This window comes from Mixophyes fleayi, chromosome 2, assembly GCF_038048845.1.
Source record: "Mixophyes fleayi isolate aMixFle1 chromosome 2, aMixFle1.hap1, whole genome shotgun sequence".
In the NCBI taxonomy this organism is placed as follows: Eukaryota; Metazoa; Chordata; class Amphibia; order Anura; family Limnodynastidae; genus Mixophyes; species Mixophyes fleayi.
The window spans coordinates 64,099,371-64,118,967 of record NC_134403.1 but is presented as its reverse complement, the minus strand read 5'-3'; the positions used below and the strand labels follow the sequence as shown (position 1 = coordinate 64,118,967).

General features: G+C 39.9%; 1 protein-coding gene across 1 annotated transcript in view; it reads left to right on the top strand.

The window, feature by feature from the left end:
- Window positions 1–19,223, top strand: part of LOC142141047 (aquaporin-2-like) — a 34,734-nt gene extending 15,511 nt beyond the window's left edge. The window contains exons 2-4 of the mRNA XM_075199132.1: window positions 13,757–13,921; window positions 16,840–16,920; window positions 17,582–19,223. Coding sequence (XP_075055233.1) covers window positions 13,757–13,921; window positions 16,840–16,920; window positions 17,582–17,782 — 447 coding nt within the window. The 3' untranslated portion in view covers window positions 17,783–19,223. The remainder of the gene's footprint in view (window positions 1–13,756; window positions 13,922–16,839; window positions 16,921–17,581) is intronic.
- The last annotated feature ends 374 nt before the right edge of the window (window positions 19,224–19,597 follow it).

Here is a 19,597-nt window from a genome sequence, read left to right as displayed (position 1 = left end):
ACAAATACATTTTTTTCATGCATTGCAAATCCTGTCTGTTTTTTCATGTAGCAAACTAATACCTGGCAGCTCTACTTTACTATTGTTTGTCAGGGTTTATGGTATTTGTATAGTGGTTACAGGTTGGATGAATTCCAATGACAGTAACAGTTTACAGTGAAAAAGATGTAATGTAACATTAAGTACAAAGCATGAGCCTGAGGACTCAAGTATAGCAATGTTCAGGTATAGCCAGGAGTCCAGAGCTGGAATGATAGTCATCCGAGAGCCAGGTGCAGAAGCCAGAAAAGTAGTCGTCCTAGAGCCAGGGGTCAGGAGCATGGGAAATCAGCAAGAAAGGAACAGGATTAAGAATGCTGGTTCACAGAGACAAGGCTCAATAAACTAGCAATATGTTGTTCAGAAGTAGCTGCCAATATAGGCCTGAGCCTATGGTAACAAGCAGCTCATTACCGGCAGCAGGTCACTAGGCTAATCCCACATAGGTAAAATGAAAAGTTGGAATATATATATATATTATATTTACGTATTTTCCTTTTGGGATCACACGGAGGTGTCCACTATTATCCATTAATTTGGATAAGAAAATATTTGTTGGTGTGAAAAACCCTGCACCTGCAGCAGTGAAGCAGTCTCATCATATAAGAGCAGTGGCACAATCTATTTTAGTGGCTCCTGCGTGCTAATCGTGAGTCCTTCAGGACATATGAAACCTACACAGCACTCTAAATATGTCTGCACATTTTAAGTTGTCCTACAGGAGTGGAACATGGTTTTTGTTAAGGTTAAGGTTTAAAACTAAACCTTCTAGCTGGTTTTATTCCTATCTCCAAGTGATGCCCTAAATCTCTACAAACTGTAAACTGAATGAAAACTAGGGTGATAAATGCATCCCGAGTGACTCAAATCATACATTGACATCACAGGCCTGGTACTTGAAACTGAATATGTCTTGATTTCTCCTTGACCTACCTCTGGCTGACTTTTGTGATTTTCTTCTAACCATAGTCCACAGATTTTAGACTGTAACCCATTTATACAACACTTTGCATGAATATCTTACTGATCTGTATTAGAGCAATTCCTCCTGATTCTGGTAAATTGGCCTTTAGGAATGTTGTGCAGCCAGTTCTTGTGATGGCTGCTACAGGCTGGGATATATGAATTACAGTCTACGTCTTTAAGGTGTGTTCTAGTGGCAAAAGCGTTATTTTCAATGTATATCTCTAGGTCCAAAAATACTACTTTTTCCATACTGTAGTTAGCCGTAAAGTGCATATTAAGATCGTTACTGTTAATGTAAACCAAAAATGCTTCAAGTTGTTCCTTGGTGCCTGTCCATACACAAAGTCTGTCGTCTATGAAACTATACCATTAGTGTACATATACAGCAAAGGGATTATTGGCTCATATGCATTGGTTCTCCCAGAGGGCCACAAACAAATTCGCATAACTGGGTGCGAATTTCGCGCCCATAGCTGTTCCGCAAATTTGCCTGTAAAACCCGCTGTTCGCCCAAAAGTAATTGTGTTGTAGAACAAATGGCATGCTGTTGAGAAGGAAGTCTATCTGTTCTTGTGGAAGGTCAGACTCATCTCTTAGAATGGTACCCACATGATTACATCCCTTTTCATGGTCGATGATTGTGTAAAATGAAGTTACATCACATGTGAGAAGGATAAACCCCTCCTCACACTTGATATCTTTAAGGACTTCTAACATATGACTAGTATCCCTCAAATAGCTCTTCCGTTGGATAACAAGTGGTTGTAAAAAATGGTCTATGTAACTGGATAATGGGTCTCCCTGGTGGGTTGGTACGGGATTTGTGCATTTTGGGGAGATGGTAGATGACTGGCAACCCAGGATTCTTAATTTTTAAGAAATCCAGTTCTCTTTTATTAAGTACCCCCTCCTGGGATGCATTCTTGAGTAATGTCTCCAAATCCTTCTGGTATTTTACAAGGGGATTCTATGTAAGATGTTCATATGTGCTGGAGTCCCCCAGTTGTCTTTGCAATTCCGCTATATAATCAGTAGTATTCAAGATAGTGATCCTCCTCTTTATCTGCCGGTTTTATGACTATCTCTCGATTGTCTTTAATTCCTTAATGGCCTTTCTCTCTGCTTTGCTGATGTTAGAGCGAATTTTCTTCTATTTTCAATTTCTCAATATCATTCTCTACCAGTTTTTGGAAGGCGGTAATAAAAGATCCTTTCATAAAATTGGGGTAAAAAGTGGACTTGTTTCTCAGGTCTGTATGTGTAAATCTATCTAGTTGTTCCTCTCCATCTTTCTCTTTTGAGATTGATGCAATTTCCCTTTGATCCTTAATAAAAAAAACTTTTTGAGAGTGAGATTGCGAATAAATCTATGTACATCAATATATGTCTCAAATTTATTGAGCGGCGTTACAGGGGCAAATTTTAGTCCCTTTTTAGGACCTTGTTCTGAGATGTGGTGAGAGGAACACTACTAAGATTAAAAATCCCCTCATTAGATGACCTAATCATCTCTTTGCTTTTGGTTTTGTCCCTGCACATTCTTCCTTCTCATTTCCCTCTGAAGGTATACGGGCTAGATTTACTATGCTGCGGGTTTGAAAAAGTGGGGATGTTGCCTATAGCAACCTATCAGATTCTAGCTGTCATTTTGTAGAAAGTACTAAATAGATGAAAGCTAGAATCTGATTGGTTGCTATAGGCATCATCCCCACTTTTTCAAACCCGCAGCTTAGTAAATCTAGCCCAGACGTCTTTTTCTCCTTTTGGGGGATGGAGGTGTTCTCCCCATGGGGTTTGTGTCCATATGGACTACCTCTGTCAAGCACCTCTGATCCTTAGTGAGGTCTATAAAAGGTCCAAATTTTTCGGAGTCCTGATCCCATGGTATATCTGGGTGTTGCGTGGGGTTAGTTATGGGTATGCGTACTTTATTTAACTTGTTCAAAATATCTAACTGTACTTTGGTAATTTCTCTGTTGGCCGTATCCTTGCCTTCTCTAAATTCATCCCATGCTAGTTCAGTGTAACCATTTGAGGGAGATGTCTGCCTATGTATATTGCCTACATTCCTTGGGTCTAAAGGTTTGTAGACCCTTTTATGAATATTCCTCTGTGGTAATTGCTTAATTAGAGGGGATTTGGGAACAGATTTCCTCCTCAAATGTAAAGATTCTGGCCTTTGTATAGGGGGACCAACCCTTTTTCTAGAAGTTGGCCGCAAACTTTCTCCCCAATTGACTCACTTTGTCAAAACCCTTGGTAAATCACAAATTCTAACTCTTGCTATTTTAGAAACTCTGGCAAAATCCCAATTTTAGAGAAAAAAATCTTAGCAAGCTATAGCTATGCAGACTCAAATTGGACAAATTAGACACATGTCCACAAAGTTTTCTAAAGTTTTTTACATCCCACAAAAAGATCACTACTGGGAACATATTTTTCAAAGCAACAAACAAGCTGCAATAACAGGGTACAATGTATATATTGAAAGCAGAGCTCATTACTTGACAAGGTGGGCTTGCTTATACTTTGCTTTACTTAATTGGGACTGCTGTACATATAATGTGCTTTGTCGATCTTACTTGGCTCGATCCTCAAATCCCTTTTACTTTTCACAATCCTTGTCATATTCACAATGAAGGTACTGATCTCTGCTTATAGTCTGCAATTTGTTTGGGACATCCTGTGCATGTATGTAGACTATATAACTCCATCTAGTACCTCCACATGGCTTCTAAATACATATTTGACTGTGATTATGTCCTAGTTTAGCACCTGATGAATTATTAAAAGTGTTATGTGCTATATTTTATTAGCAGAAGAAAGTTGTATTGGGTCTTTCCTGGCTTCACCTACACTCTCCAGCGATTGATTGGCACACCACACCTCAGGACTCCAAGACAGCGCTTGTGGGTCCTCATTGCCATTCTCAGTATCTTCAAAAGTTTGTCCATCTTCCTCAATTACCTGTGTCTTCCACCACTGTGGAGCATCTTTTACTTCCTTAATATACCCCCTTTGCTATATAATGTTTCTTAGGGTTTGCAAATTATTATTGCCAATTTCGGTGGTAGTCGATTTCCCGAACATGAAAATACCGACAATTATTACGACTTCAAAAATCAATTACTATAAATCCGACATATGTGAAATAAAAACATATCATAATTTAGATGCACAGTATGTCCGACACTTGTTATAGCCGTGAGGTATAAAATGTGACTGGAGAGAGGGCGATGAGTCGCTATCTCGTCATTTCCATTGGTCTGATAGGTGGTTTAGAGGTGGCACCGCCAGACGCCTGTATCCATTATACAGGCGGCTGGTCGTGGCATTGTCACCTTAAAACCGCTTTTATTGACAATTACATTAAGTTTATGCAAAGAGTTATTACCAAATTTCGATGTTTTGATCACCGAGCCACATAGGTATCACTTTTTCTGGAAAAGACATTGCTCGTCACCAATCTGTTCTTGGATGGTTGGGAGAAGTTGCTCTTGGAGGGTGTTTTGGTACCATTCTCTTTTCATGGCTGTGTTGTTAGTAGAGATGGTCACTGACCCCCGTGTTTTGGTTTTGGATTCGGTTTTGGATCTGGATTACCGTCGTGTTTTGGTTTTGGTTTTGGTTTTGCAAAACCGCCATTGCGTGTTTTGGTTTTGGTTTTGGTTTTGTTTGGTTTTGTTTTGCTATTTTTTTGGAAAATCCATGTTTTTGGGCCTAAATTAACCCAATTTAGTGCTCCAACTGTTTTAGAGACAAGTAATCTAATTGTTGAGGTAATAAATCATCCAAAAAAACAGTTTAATTCTTCGTTGGTAGACCTATTCTACACACAAAACAGATTGTCTTCCTCTCCATCTATGCATATTGGCAATGCAGCCATCGTCTTTGAATGTATATTACACCCTACACTTATAGTTAAATATGTAAAGAAATGGAAAAAGCCAGTTTGGTTTCTGTCTCTCAAGGCCCCCCTCCACTTGTATAAAATACCAAAAAATTCAGCCATTATAGACTGTACAATATTAATTGACATGGAGAAAGCCAGTTTGGTTTCTGTCTCTCTAGGCCCCCCTCCACTTGTATAAAATACTAAAAAATTCAGCCATTATAGACTGTACAATATTAATTGACATGGAGAAAGACAGTTTGGGGTCACTCTGTCTCTCTAGGCCCCCCTCCACTTGTATAAAATACCAAAAAATTCAGCCATTATAGACTGTACAATATTAATTGACATGGAAAAAGCCAGTTTGGTTTCTGTCTCTCTAGGCCCCCCTCCACTTGTATAAAATACCCCAAAATTCAGCCATTATAGACTGTACAATATTATGAAAAATGGACAAAGCCAGTTTAGGGTCACTCTGTCTATGACACCCTACCCTTAAGGATAAATTGCCCTAACAGCAGCCTTTCAAGATGGTATGTGATATGGAAATGCCACAAGTCCCTTTCCTCTTTGGGGGTAGATTGCACCCTACACTTACATAGAAAGTTTTAAAAAGATGTTATCGGCATCATCTTCAGCTTAATCCTCACCCTCATCAGTGTGTACGTCATCATCACAGACTATCAATTCATCGCCGCTTGAATCCGCCATTAGAGAACAGTCAGTGCTTGGATGTCTTGGATGGTGAAGGCCTTCCTCGTGGAAGATGTAGTTCATTTTTATAAACATCATTTTCTCCACATTTTTGGGAAGTAACCTTCTACGGCGATCACTGACTAAGTTCCCTGCTGTGCTGAACACTCGTTCAGAGTACACACTGGAGGGTGGGCAGCTTAGGTATTGCAAAGCAAGTTTGTACATGGGTTTCCAAATGGCCTGCTTTTCTTCCCAGTAAGGAAAGGGACTGTCTGACATTTCCATATCAACTACCTCTTGAAAGTAATCCTCCACCATCCTTTGCATGTTTATACTCATATTGGATGGAGTTATGGGCAAAGTGACACATTTTTTTGAAAAATCCTTCAAACCAGCCCAGATGTTAAATTGTTCTGGTCTGCCCCCTGTGTCTTCCCTGCTTCTTTTTTGGAAATTTAATTTTTTACGAGCAACAGCTTGAGAAAGTGAAGGAGGACACGTCGTCAAGCCGAGGCCCAGTTCAGCGGCCAACTTGCTGAGCAATAGCTCCTTGCAAAAGTTCACATCTCGCTCATTTACAAGTAAAGACTCAATGTAGGTTTTAAACCTTGGATCAAGCACAGTGGCCAAAACGTACTGATCCGAGTTCAAGATCTTAATAACTCGAGGATCATTGTGAAGCGAATTAAGTACTTGATCGACAAGGCCAACATACTTTGCTGAATTGCTTGCTTTCAGCTCCTCCTTCATTTTCTCAAGCTGCTTTTCCAATAGTCTAATTAAAGGAATGACTTGGCTCAAATTAGCAGAGTCTGCACTGACCTCACATGTCACAACTTCAAATGGTTTCAGCACCTTGCACAGCACTGAAAGGATTCCCCACTGTGCAAGAGTGAAATACATCCCCCCTCCTTTCCCAATGTCATGACTTGTGCAATATGCTTGGATGGCTTTGCGCTGTTCCTCCATCCTCTGAAGCATGTACAGGGTGGAATTCCACCGAGTTACCACCTCTTGCTTAAGTTGGTGGCAGGGCAAGTTAAACTGCTCTTGGAGCTGCTGTAATCTCCTACATGCTGTGGCTGAATGCCTGAAATGGCCTGAAATTTTACGGGCCACCGAAAGCATCTCCTGCACCTCACGGTTATTTCGTAGGAAGCTCTGCACCACCAAGTTGATGGTGTGAGCAAAACAGGGAATATGTTGGAAATCACCCAGCTGTAATGCTCGCACTATATTGTTGGCGTTATCTGAAATGACATACCCTGGGGAGAGTCCGAGTGGTATAAGCCATGCATCAATCACATCTCTCAGTTTGCGTAACAAATTGTCAGCCGTATGCCTGTTAGTGAAGCCGGTGATACAAAGAGTGGCCTGCCTGTGACAAATGTTACGTAGTGGTGTACATGCTGCTGCTGTTCCTGCTGGTGAAGGTGAATGACCAACCCAGTGGGCTGTCACAGTCATATAGTCTTTGGTTTGGCCACTTCCACTTGTCCACATATCTGTGGTTAAGTGAACAGTGGGCAGAATGGCATTTTTAAGCGCAATCTCTACATTTTTACACACTTTTTGGTATAGTTGTGGAATAGCTTTACGGGAGAAATGGTGCCGCGATGGAATTCTGTAACGCGGACACAAAACCTCAGTTAACTGTGAAAAACCAGCTGCGTTTAATGTGGAGATTGGACGCAGATCTAACACTAACATTGCAGCCATGGCGTCTGTGATTCGCTTGGCGACTGGGTGACTGCTGTCATATTTGCTTCCCCTCGCAAATGATTGTTTCACAGTTAATTGCTGAAATGTAGGACTGCTCATTTTATTAACCTGCCTCTGGGATGACGATTCACCCCCAGCAGAAGCAACAGCAGCAGCAGGACTAACGCTTTCTTCAGAGGAATCAATAATAGTGCCGGAGTTATCCAGCCTTAAGTGGGATGCCGGGCTAACTCCGAGCGCTACTGAGGATATTGATGAGGATGGTGTGGTGGGTGTATTTTGTAGCCGTCGGTATGTCGGTGAGCGGAGGGTCTTAGCTGATGAGGGAGTGCTTGTATTCTTTTGGGAAGAACTTTCAGCTTTTCCCAACAATTTGCCATGAACTCTCGTTAAATGGCGTAACATAGACGAGGTTCCAAGATGGTTAAGGTCCCTCCCTCGACTGACTGTGGCTTCACATACACTACAAATGGCTATACAATTGTTGTCTGGATTTGGGTAGAAATAATTCCACACATAAGAAGTGGATTTTTTTGTTTTATGCCCAGGCATGACAATGGCCTTTTTCTTGTCACGTGCCAGAACTGCTGCCACTGGTGCAGGACTTACACAAACAACCTCATCCTCATCAACATCCTCATTAGCGCCCTCGTCGCCTACACAAATCTCCCCCTCATCCTCTTCTAATTCCAAAGTGGCATCCTCAATTTGGGTATCACCGGCTACACTCGGGCTATTAAGGCACACATCAGCAGAATGCTCACGATTAGACATCCCACTGTTGGATGGACTCTCCACAGGGATTGTTGTCATTTGTGAATCAGAGCAAATATTCTCCTGTAATGCCTCACTGTTATCTTGTTGCTCGGCTTTGACGCGTAACAGTAGTTGTGCACCAATTGTAGGCTGGGTAACTTTTTGGGATCTGCCACTAATAGCCAAAGGTGAAGGCCTCATTCTCTCTTTGCCACTGCGTGTGTAAAATGGCATGCTTGCAATTTTTTTTTTATCGTCACTTAACTTTTGCTCAGTTACACTTCTTTTTCGCTTCAATACAGTAAATTTTTTTTTGGTTTTTGTTTTTTGCACTAATTTGAAAACACTCTGTTGTTTGACATCGCCTTGGCCAGATGACGTACTGGGAACACTGACATCAGGACTGGTGACAGAACCTGTTTGCTCATTCAGATCATATGTGGACTGCTTTGAATCCATTCTGAGCGCAAACCACTGGGGAGTGCTAAAAATTATTTAGTAGATACTGCTGACAGATATGACTTTTGACAGCCAGAAATATTAATGCACAATTAGGGAGGACACCCCAAAAGCACTGAGGAGTGCTAAAAATTATTTAGTAGATACTGCTGACAGATATGACTTTTGACAGCCAGAAATATTAATGCACAATTAGGGAGGACACCCCAAAAGCACTGAGGAGTGCTAAAAATTATTTAGTAGATACTGCTGACAGATATGACTTTTGACAGCCAGAAATATTAATGCACAATTAGGGAGGACACCCCAAAAGCATTGAGGAGTGCTAAAAATTATTTAGTAGATACTGCTGACAGATATGACTTTTGACAGCCAGAAATATTAATGCACAATTAGGGAGGACACCCCAAAAGCACTGAGGAGTGCTAAAAATTATTTAGTAGATACTGCTGACAGATATGACTTTTGACAGCCAGAGATATTAATGCACAATTAGGGAGGACACCCCAAAAGCACTGAGGTGTGCTAAAAATTATTTAGTAGATACTGCTGACAGAAATGACTTTTGACAGCCAGAAATATTAATGCACAATTAGGGAGGACACCCCAAAAGCACTGAGGAGTGCTAAAAATTATTTGGTAGATACTGCTGACAGATATGACTTTTGACAGCCAGAAATATTAATGCACAATTAGGGAGGACACCCCAAAAGCACTGAGGAGTGCTAAAAATTATTTAGTAGATACTGCTGACAGATATGACTTTTGACAGCCAGAAATATTAATGCACAATTAGGGAGGACACCCCAAAAGCACTGAGGAGTGCTAAAAATTATTTAGTAGATACTGCTGATAGATATGACTTTTGACAGCCAGAAATATTAATGCACAATTAGGGAGGACACCCCAAAAGCACTGAGGAGTGCTAAAAATTATTTAGTAGATACTGCTGACAGATATGACTTTTGACAGCCAGAAATATTAATGCACAATTAGGGAGGACACCCCAAAAGCACTGAGGAGTGCTAAAAATTATTTAGTAGATACTGCTGACAGATATGACTTTTGACAGCCAGAAATATTAATGCACAATTAGGGAGGACACCCCAAAAGCACTGAGGAGTGCTAAAAATTATTTAGTAGATACTGCTGACAGATATGACTTTTGACAGCCAGAAATATTTATGCACAATTATGGGGGACACCCCAAAAGCGCTGGGGAGTGCCAAATATGAAGAAAAAATAATAAACCTCTATCCTCCTCTCTGCACTAGCGATTTTGGTTAGAGCAATTGCAAGAACAATATTGTATTCTCTGTCCCTGCTCTAATTAGCCTATGACAACACCCTGCTCTCTCCCTCTGTCAAATGGCGATGGATTGCTGTGGAGGCGTGTATTTATAAAGTTGAAGTATCGCGAGAACCGAGCCCCGAGATCCGACGACGTCACAAAACGTTCGGCCTCGATTTGGATTCGGAATGGGCGGGAGAGTACCGAGCTGCTCAGCTCGGTACTCGGATACCCAAAGTTCGGGTGGGTTCGGTTCTCGGAGAACCGGACCCGCCCATCTCTAGTTGTTAGGCACAATTGTGAGTGAGCCCACTCCTTTGGCTGAGAAGCAACCCCACACATGAATGGTCTCAGGATGCTTTACTGTTGGCATGACACAGGACTGATGGTAGCGCTCACCATTCCTTCTGCGGAAAAGCATTTTTCCAGATGCCCCAAACAATCTCAAAGGGGATTCATCAGAGAAAATGACTTTACCCCAGTCCTCAGCAGTCCAATCCCTGTACCTTTTGCAGAATATCAGTCTGTCCCTGATGTTTTTCCTGGAGAGAGTGGCTTCTTTGCTGGCCTTCTTGATACCAGGCCATCCTCCAAAATCCTTGGCATCACTGTGCATGCAGATGCACTCACACCTGTCTGTTGCCATTCCTGAGCAAGCTCTGCACTGGTGGTGCTCCGATCCTGCAACTGAATCAACTTTAGGAGACGTATTAGCGCTTGCCTTCTTCACATCTATTGAACCTCTCTCCTTGAAGTTCTGGATAATCCGGTAAATGGTTGATTTAGGTGCAATCTTGCAGCAATATCCTTGCCTGTGAAGTCCTTTTTTTGCAAAGCAATGATGAATGCATTTGTTTCCCTGCAGGTAGCCATAACAGAGGAAGAACAATGATTTAAAGCACCACTTTCCTTTTAAAGCTTCCAGTCTGTTATTCTAACTCAATCAGCATGACCGAGGGATCTCCAGCCTTGTCCTCGTCAACACTCTCACCTGTGATAACGAAGAAAATCACTGCCCTGATCTCACCTGGTCCTTTTGTGGCGGGGCTGGAATCAGAGAAAATGTTATTTTCAGAATAAATGTCATTGTCATGGCAAAGAGGGACTTTGAAATTAATTGCAATTCATCTGATCACTCTTCATGACTTTCTGGAGTATATGCAAATTGGCATCATAAAACTGAGGCAGCAGACTTTGTGTAAAATAATATTTTTGTCATTCTCAAAACTTTTGGCCATGACTGTACACTCTGAATCTCTGCCTCCGGGTCCCAACCATTCAAAAACCCACAAACAGTTAATCCAGTAGCCTTCAGATTGGATTTGTCTGCTTCTTTATGGGTTTATATATTCCATGTTTCCTTTTTATCTTATTTCATCAACTGCTTCTCTGCCACTCTCTATTATGCTGTACCGTTAAGGAGGGGGGTACTGTCACACTCTGGACTTGAAGTCTGGAGGCCGCCTACCTGATCCAGTGTCCTGTGTTCTCCCTCCATCCTATTCACTGCAGGACATGGTGCTTGGTTTCTGTGCTCCCTCTCCCCTGCTGACGTCACAATTCTGCCAATTTTTAATCTGTCAAAGCCGATATAAGCACTGCTCTTTGCACAACTATTAGTCTATCTTTTTCACAGTATTAGGCTCACTCTGTACCTGTGCTCCAACATTCCATGTGACTCCTTGAGGCTGATTCTTGTGTACCAAACCTGGACTTTTGATATGTATCTTTAGCTTGGGATTCTGTACTGTCACTAGTTACCTGTTCATTTCTGATTCGGCTTGCCCTCACACTCCTTCTGTCCCCTGTTTTCGCACCCTACAGTACGACTATGTAAAAGACACCAACCAATTGACCCATCTTATTCTCACTGTTCTGACATCAGCTTGTCACACCAGGGTGCAAAACAGTGGACCAAGACTTGCAGACCCACCAGCAGCATAGCCCAAACCTCCTTATGGGGGTCCCAAGTAAACATCGGATGTCCGTTATACTACACAACAACAAACATCAAAATGGAATCATAGCAAAGCAAACACTTGTCAGAAAGTGTGTACAGATCAATTTGCTTACATTATGTTTTGCACAACTGTACAAGGCCTTTCTCTCCAAGCACACATATATGATATTGAATAATCATTTAATAATAATTATGCCTTTTTTGCATTGCATACATTTTAAAGTATACTGATGCAAAATATGTATTTTGATATTTTTAATTAATTAAACTAGGGTCAGAGCACCTATTGCTTCCTCTCCCACCGCTCCTCTTCTGCTGCATTACCCAGTAAATCCCTTCACTGGCTTTCTTTTACCACCAGAATTCAGTTCAAGCTGTTCACCCTAATCTACAAAGCCCTCACTAACTCTTCCTCTCCATTCATGTCTGACCTTGTCAAGAAAATACCCCATTTCACCGCTCTTCTGTGTCTCTGACCTTCAACTCAGCTACCCTCTTATAACCTCCTCCCATTCCTGTCTCCGTGACTTCTACCACACTCCACAGCACCTTTGAAACTTGCCCTACCAGACTCTCCCCCCAACCTACAATCCTTCAAACGCTCACTCAAAACCCTACCCTTGTCTACCCTATCCCCTCCTAGACCCTCAGTTCTGCTTCCTCTACTTCCTCCATAAACCAAATTCACTTGTGTCCTTTGGCTCCTACTTTCTCTCCTTACCCCCTCCCTCTAGAACAGGCCTGTCCAACCTGCGGCCCTCCACGTGTTGTGAAACTACAAGCCCCAGCATGCTTTGCAGGTAGACAACCAGTTGATAACTGGAAGGGCATGCTGGGACTTGTAGTTTCACAACATCTGGAGGGCCGCAGGTTGGACAGGCCTGCTCTAGAATGTAAGCTCTTACGAGCAGGGCACTCTCTACCCTATGTCTCATGTTTGTCTATCATGTACATTTCTGATGTCATGTCTTATGCTTACGTATATCCCTGATGTCATGTCTTATGCTTACGAATATCCCTGATGTCATGTCTTATCAGTTTTTTACTGTTTATTCACTGACATTCATGGAATTTGTACCTCTATTCATGCTAGCTGTAATTGTCAACTCGTGTCTATCCATGTTTGTGTTATTATGCTTAATTGTATTCATATTATCTGTGGCGCCTAAAAATAACTTATGATGATTATGTTGATGATTCATTCCTCAAAACTGATGACACACAGATGAGCAGTGATGTTTGTACAACGTAGAAGCACCACATTATACCTCACAACTGGCCTGATCTGTTTTACATAATTAACATTAGGACAAAGTTAATGTCAATTCGCTGTGATGTGAGACTAGAAGTGCCTGTTGAAATACATTTTATCTTTCACACTTCTCCTATATTGTCTTTAAAAATGTATATTGTCCCTTGTTTTAAAAACATTTCCTTTGCAGGACACATATATGTCACTATTATCCACACAGTAGCTATACGTAAGTGCACAGGCTTTGGCCTGAAATGCTTTAAATAGAGATGTTCAATTTTGAGCCCTGTCCGGACATAATGAAACCATGCACACAATTAAATCTAATGCAGAAATGTGATTTTCTATGACATTTTATATGCATGTAGCTCCCCTTTATTAAGATGCTGTGCCAACATTATTCATTATTTAACATTACCCACAGCCTGGACTTTTTCACAGCATTTACTGTAGAGAAGAAAAGACTAATCATGTTAGTGATCTGATGTATTTGGTTTAATCGTTTAATTCTCTTTAATAACTAAGATGCTTGCCTGCAATATGATATAATAATGTGGATAATTCAGTATAGAATGAAACGTATTACAGAACAGGAAAATGACATTATCATAATGAAAGCACTTTTGTTTCTGTAAATGGGTAAACATAGAGTAATATAATCAGATTTGAATGCCTTTTGGGTATGGAATTTAATTAAGTATTTGATACATGTCTTTCTTTCAGCCAAGCAATAACGCAACAGAAGGACAGGCCGTCACTGTAGAAATAATCCTTACCCTGCAGCTTGTGCTTTGCATTTATGCCTCTACTGATAGCAGACGTGATGACAATGTGGGATCCCCATCAATTTCCATTGGTCTCTCAGTTGCGCTGGGTCACCTGGTTGGGGTAAGTTGGAGCTATTATACATTATTAAAGGTGACCAGGTGATCATTTCCAAACTTTACACAGCAGCACATTATTGTGGTCAGTCTTCATCTCCTAATCATCCACTGTATCCTGTTAATTAGCTAATTAGATTATCGGAATGTTCACAGCACGGCTAGAATGTTTGCAATAGTCAGAGATGAGTGTGCTGATCTCTTGGGTTGCAGTGTCCTATCCACTTATTTGATATGTTAATTAGGATAGGTTTGCATGTGACACTGGCAGTGATCTTAGCACAGGAATGGAGCCAAACCTGGAGTCACAGAGTGTGAGTTAGTTGAAGGAGCAGTTTCCCTGATAGCACAGCATAGTGATGTGAGGTTCCTGTCACCCTGTTGCAGGAAGATTGTGGAATCAAATAGACTTCTGTATGAAGCAAAGTTCAACTTGTATTCAACTTGTTGATAGACTGGATGGGAATCCTAGCATTTATGACAGGTGTAACTGTGGGGAACATGCTATTTTTTAGTCTAGGTGCCCACTGGAGTTGCATTAGCATTTCTTAATGCATTTGACATGTACTTGTTAATTTCACTCTTATTAGTGTTTGGAGCTCACATGAAGCTCACTTTAAGCTTTCACAATGTGCTTACATATGTGGATAGAACAAGATGTGTTCCGTAATCCGTAATGCAAATACAACACAGCCTCAACTAGTCAACACTAGTAACAGCAGCAGTGGGTATGGTTGACATTAGAAACAACAGTTTGTAGTGTCATGAAATTAATACCAGTGGGTACAAGGTCTTACTGCGAGAATTCAAGCAGATAACTCTATTTATTGCAGTAAGCTACCAGCAAAGGGAAAATTAAAACTTGCTGCAAGTGGATTTGTACCTTCTGCTGGTACATGCATTTTAATCACAAAAGAATATGTTGAAATGATTCATACTGAGTTCGACTTTCCCTCAGGCAACCTAGTTTGGGCAATAAGACGATTAGTTCTATGAACTTGTCTGCAATATAATTTAATTGTTGAAATCATGAGAAACTCCTAAGTATTACACTTTACAAGCTCTACAAACTCTGGGCCTGATTCATTAAGGCAAGTAAAGCAAAAAAAAAAAGGAGTAAATTTGCTCCTGGACAAAATATGTTACGATGCAAGGGCAGAAAATTAGTTTATTTTTGAATTTTTAAATTAGTAATTATTTTTGCACGTAAGGAAAATACTGGCTGCTTTTTCATGCAGCACACAAATACTTGATAGCTATATTTTTACACTGAAATTTTATGTTGCTCTAGGACATGAACTAGCTCAACTATAAATCTATCCCCACAATTTCAATTTACCTCCCCCTCCAATACAACATGGTTTTGCCAAGGTGCATTTACTTTTTGCTCAGTGTACCCCTCATGAATCAGGTTCCCTCTGTTTACCGATAGTTTTGCACCTTACTGTCGTGTTATACACTACGGTCCTGATTCATCTTTGAATGCGACCTGCATGTAACGAGCACGTAACCTGACGTAATTCCGACCGTATTCAAATTGAAGCGGATTTGAAGATACATTTTTCCTTTTGAATCTGGGTGTAAGTGACTAAACGTCACTTGCTGTATGTTAATAGTCTGAACACATGCTTATGTGCGAATGCATTACACTATAATGAAATAAAAAAATTAAAAAAATAGTAAAAAAATAAATTTTTCACTTTTTTTTCATAGTAAGTACATAAATCAGAAAGTTCTTAATGCGTACTGTACATACAATGCATTTTCATAGTCTATTTCGCTTACATACACATGTTCTGTGCTAACTAGTGGCATGCATACGGGTAGTTTTTAAAACCCTGTAGTTGGTGCAAATAAGACGGCTAAAAAAAACCTACACAAGAGAAACCCAGCACTTGAATCACCCACATCTGTGTTGGTACGGTGTCAGCATACCCTTACTGCACATTGCCTACGTTAATTCACTCCTTCCTTCTCCCATTCAGCCCATCAAGTAGTAGGCAGTCTTGTAGTTTGCATTCAGACATGAATTACAGGCAACTGCATTCATTGGCATAAGATCCGTATCTACGCATGAGCGGAGTAATTTCACGCAACAAACGGCACACAAAGGGACTTACGTTTGAAGATTAATCACTCTATGTTTTGATAGTTCTGATACTAATCCAAGGGCCACAACACTTTCTTGCACTTTGATAGATAATGTACACTAAAATAGATCAATAGTAATTTATAAACATCCTAAAATAATGTGGAATAATAAAAGACATTGATGATTGTAGAAAGCAGATGGAACCTTATGGGAAAGAAAATATTTTGTGTTAAATTCTGTATGAACCAGCTATTTACTTTTACAGCCTATCATAATTTACATAAAAATCCTCAATAATTCTTGCCCAACATCGATATAAATACATTATTTAAATACAGTCTAATATATTTTACTCTGATGAATGTCTAGAAACTTAAAAATGTCAAAGCATGTAACTTAAGATCTGTTGTAATTGTCTCTTGAATAGCAGCAGGAGCCACATTCTAAAGCCTGCAGGCAGTGGACACGTGGAGCTGCTGTGGTGCAAACTCTCATTTGATATATGTTGAATATAAAATGACTCACGATCCAGATCAGATGGTGAGGGCTTAACCCCTTGCAGACAAGGAGGAACAGTCCAGGTATAGCAGCAGGTATAACAGCAGGTATAACAGCAGAACCTCTGGTAGAACAGAGGTACTGCAGGCCTAATTCAGAATAAGAGTCTTTACAATTTTACATTGTGTCTTGAATCTCCACCTCTCCCTCAATTTCAGGACTCAGTGTTCTTTACTGCAGATTTTAAGTAAATTAGCAGGCATTAACATAAATATAATTTACACTAGAGGATGCATGTTCCCTTTTTTTAAACTCGTCTTTTATTTTCAATTTAGATTTATTTCACTGGCTGCTCTATGAATCCAGCTCGCTCATTTGGACCAGCGTTGATTGCAGGAAATTTCAGCACGCACTGGGTAAGTCTATATTTACATCTAAATAAAAAATATTCTGTAATCTTGGCAAATTCAAAGAGCTGGCTTAGTGACTACTTAGGGACAAGGAATGAGTAGCTTTCTAGTAACAGACACACACATATATATATATATATATATATATATATATATATATATATATTTATATATATATATATATATATATATATATATATATATATATATATATATCTTTATATCTATATCTATCTATCTATCTATCTATCTATCTATGTTACATTCACGTGTGTGTGTGTGTGTGTGTGTGTGTGTGTGTGTGTGTGTGTGTGTGTGTGTGTGTACGTAAGGCAGAGGCAGGCAATTCTGAAATACTTTTGTGAGTAGTGGGCCAATTATTTTCAATCACTAAACGTACCAAATCCAAGCTTGATATCAGCTTATCTGAGTTGCTGACTTCTAGAGTATTCCCCACTTGTAGGTATGCAAATATATGATAAGCCATCCTCTCAACAAGAGTCCCTATATTGGGTCGCATTGTGTTTTTATATTGAGAGCTAGCTTCAGTAATGCTAGTTACAGGAGAGTCATGTTCATGTTCACGGTTTCATTTTATAGAGATTCCTAGTGTTTAAGAACAATTTACGATCAGAGTTTAATACGGTATTGTTTTTCTTCTCTGCAGATCTTCTGGATAGGACCTTTGGTGGGAGCCATTCTAGCATCATTGATCTACAATTATGTCCTGTGTCCCCAGGAGCAAAGTTTTTCTGAAAAGTTGTCTATTCTCCTGGGAAGAATGTCATCTGTGGTGGAAGAAGAAGCAGAATGGGAAGAGAGACAAGAACAGCCCAGGAGAAAGTCAATGGAACTTCAAACTTTGTAACCCATGTTGCAATGTTGTATAGGAAAAAGTGCCGTAATGCACTTGAAGAAAATGCGCATGAAGGACAAGAAATATTTCACGTGTAATTCAGAAGTACTTGGATAGCAGATTGGGGTACTAAATATGTGATTAATTACTGTAGGTTATTATGCTATTTTGCTTAGCACAGTTTAGAGTTACCATATTTTTGTACATAAATAAGAGGACATGTGGCACTACAGTTCACATACATACACATTTTTAAGTCTTGTTTATGCCCCTTAAGGCCACCCATAACTCTCACAAGCTGCTCTGTTATGTTGCTGATAAATGTAAAACAAGACTTTGATATTTGAAAATAGATTAATACACACTATAATAAAGGTTTTTAGAATTAAGTAAGGCCAAACACACTATGCTGGCTCCATATTCGAGCATTGTCCCACGTTATGCTCAACAATTTATGAGCAGCAGTGTCCAACACATTATACCCAGTATGACCTAATGTATAGATAGGGCTACTTTCCAATGCAATGCACACACTTCTTGCTATATTTATCACTTTTACTACACATAGAAAAATATCCTCATCAAAAATATTTTTTTAATCATTCACTCTAGAGCCCAGCAGGGATTTGTCCTTAGTTTAACGTTATCAAAACTCAGCAGGGTTCACTAGTACTAATAGTAGCAAGTCCATCTCACTAGACTAAAGCTGGGTCCGATCGCTCGGTCCATGGACTGCATACACAGTAGCCTTGTTTAGGACGATAAAGGGAAGAGCGGACGTACCTTTAGCGACTTTTTACAGCCATGTTGTCGTGAGCAATGACTGTAATTTCATACTCACTGTTGTGGATCGGTCGGAAGTTTATACACACTGCACAACGTAAACGAGATTGGAACGAAAATATTAAATGGTACAACAAACCAAATGAGGCGACAATCATCCGTTTGGGCTGACTTTCGACCATCGTGTCACTGTACACACTGACCCGACTTTTGAACGAGCAGTCGTATGTCGGCTGATTCAGCCGATTATTGGACGAAAACCGTGTAATGTGTACCCAGCTTTACTGATTAGCTTGACATGTGCTGGTTGCTTTTCGTTATTGTAGGCAATAACATTTTCTAGGGAGAAAGAATGTAAAACAGCACAAATGCCATTAACAAAAAAGTATTAACTTGTTTAAGAGTATATCTGGGATCCTCGGTGATTCATGTTATTATTCTTTACATTAAAATAATGTGTGTAAATGGACTTTTGCAGGATTACTTAATAAAGTCACTGTCGTTCTGATCTAAATCTAGAAATAAAAGTAAGTTCCCACTGTCCCCACCAAAAGAAACCCCTTACAGTCATTGACAATGCTAACACGTAAACATGAATGTAATCCATAGCTGAAGCACTTAAAAATAATTTTACAGCTAATAAAAATACAATTATTCTCTGTTTTGTGAATGATGTAAGAAATCATTGCAATATTTGATTTCAATAATCTAATGTACATAACTGTACATGAAGGCAAACATTTAACTGAATGTACACTCCTAATTTTCATCTTTATTTGTTGTAATGTTGTTGTTTTTATCTGGCACATTTTCGCCCTGAGGCACTAAAGTAAATAAATTGCCAAATATGAAAACTTTCATTCTGCACCCCCTTATGGATAGCACTGAATTGTATTGATTGGTTGAACTATTGTGACTTCATTTAGAGTCAGGGGTAAATGGAGCTAAAGGTGCAGATTTGTACCTGGTCAATCCATGTTGCTATGCAATGAGTACAAATGCTTTATTTTTACACTGATATCTAGAGATGTGCTAGGAGATGCC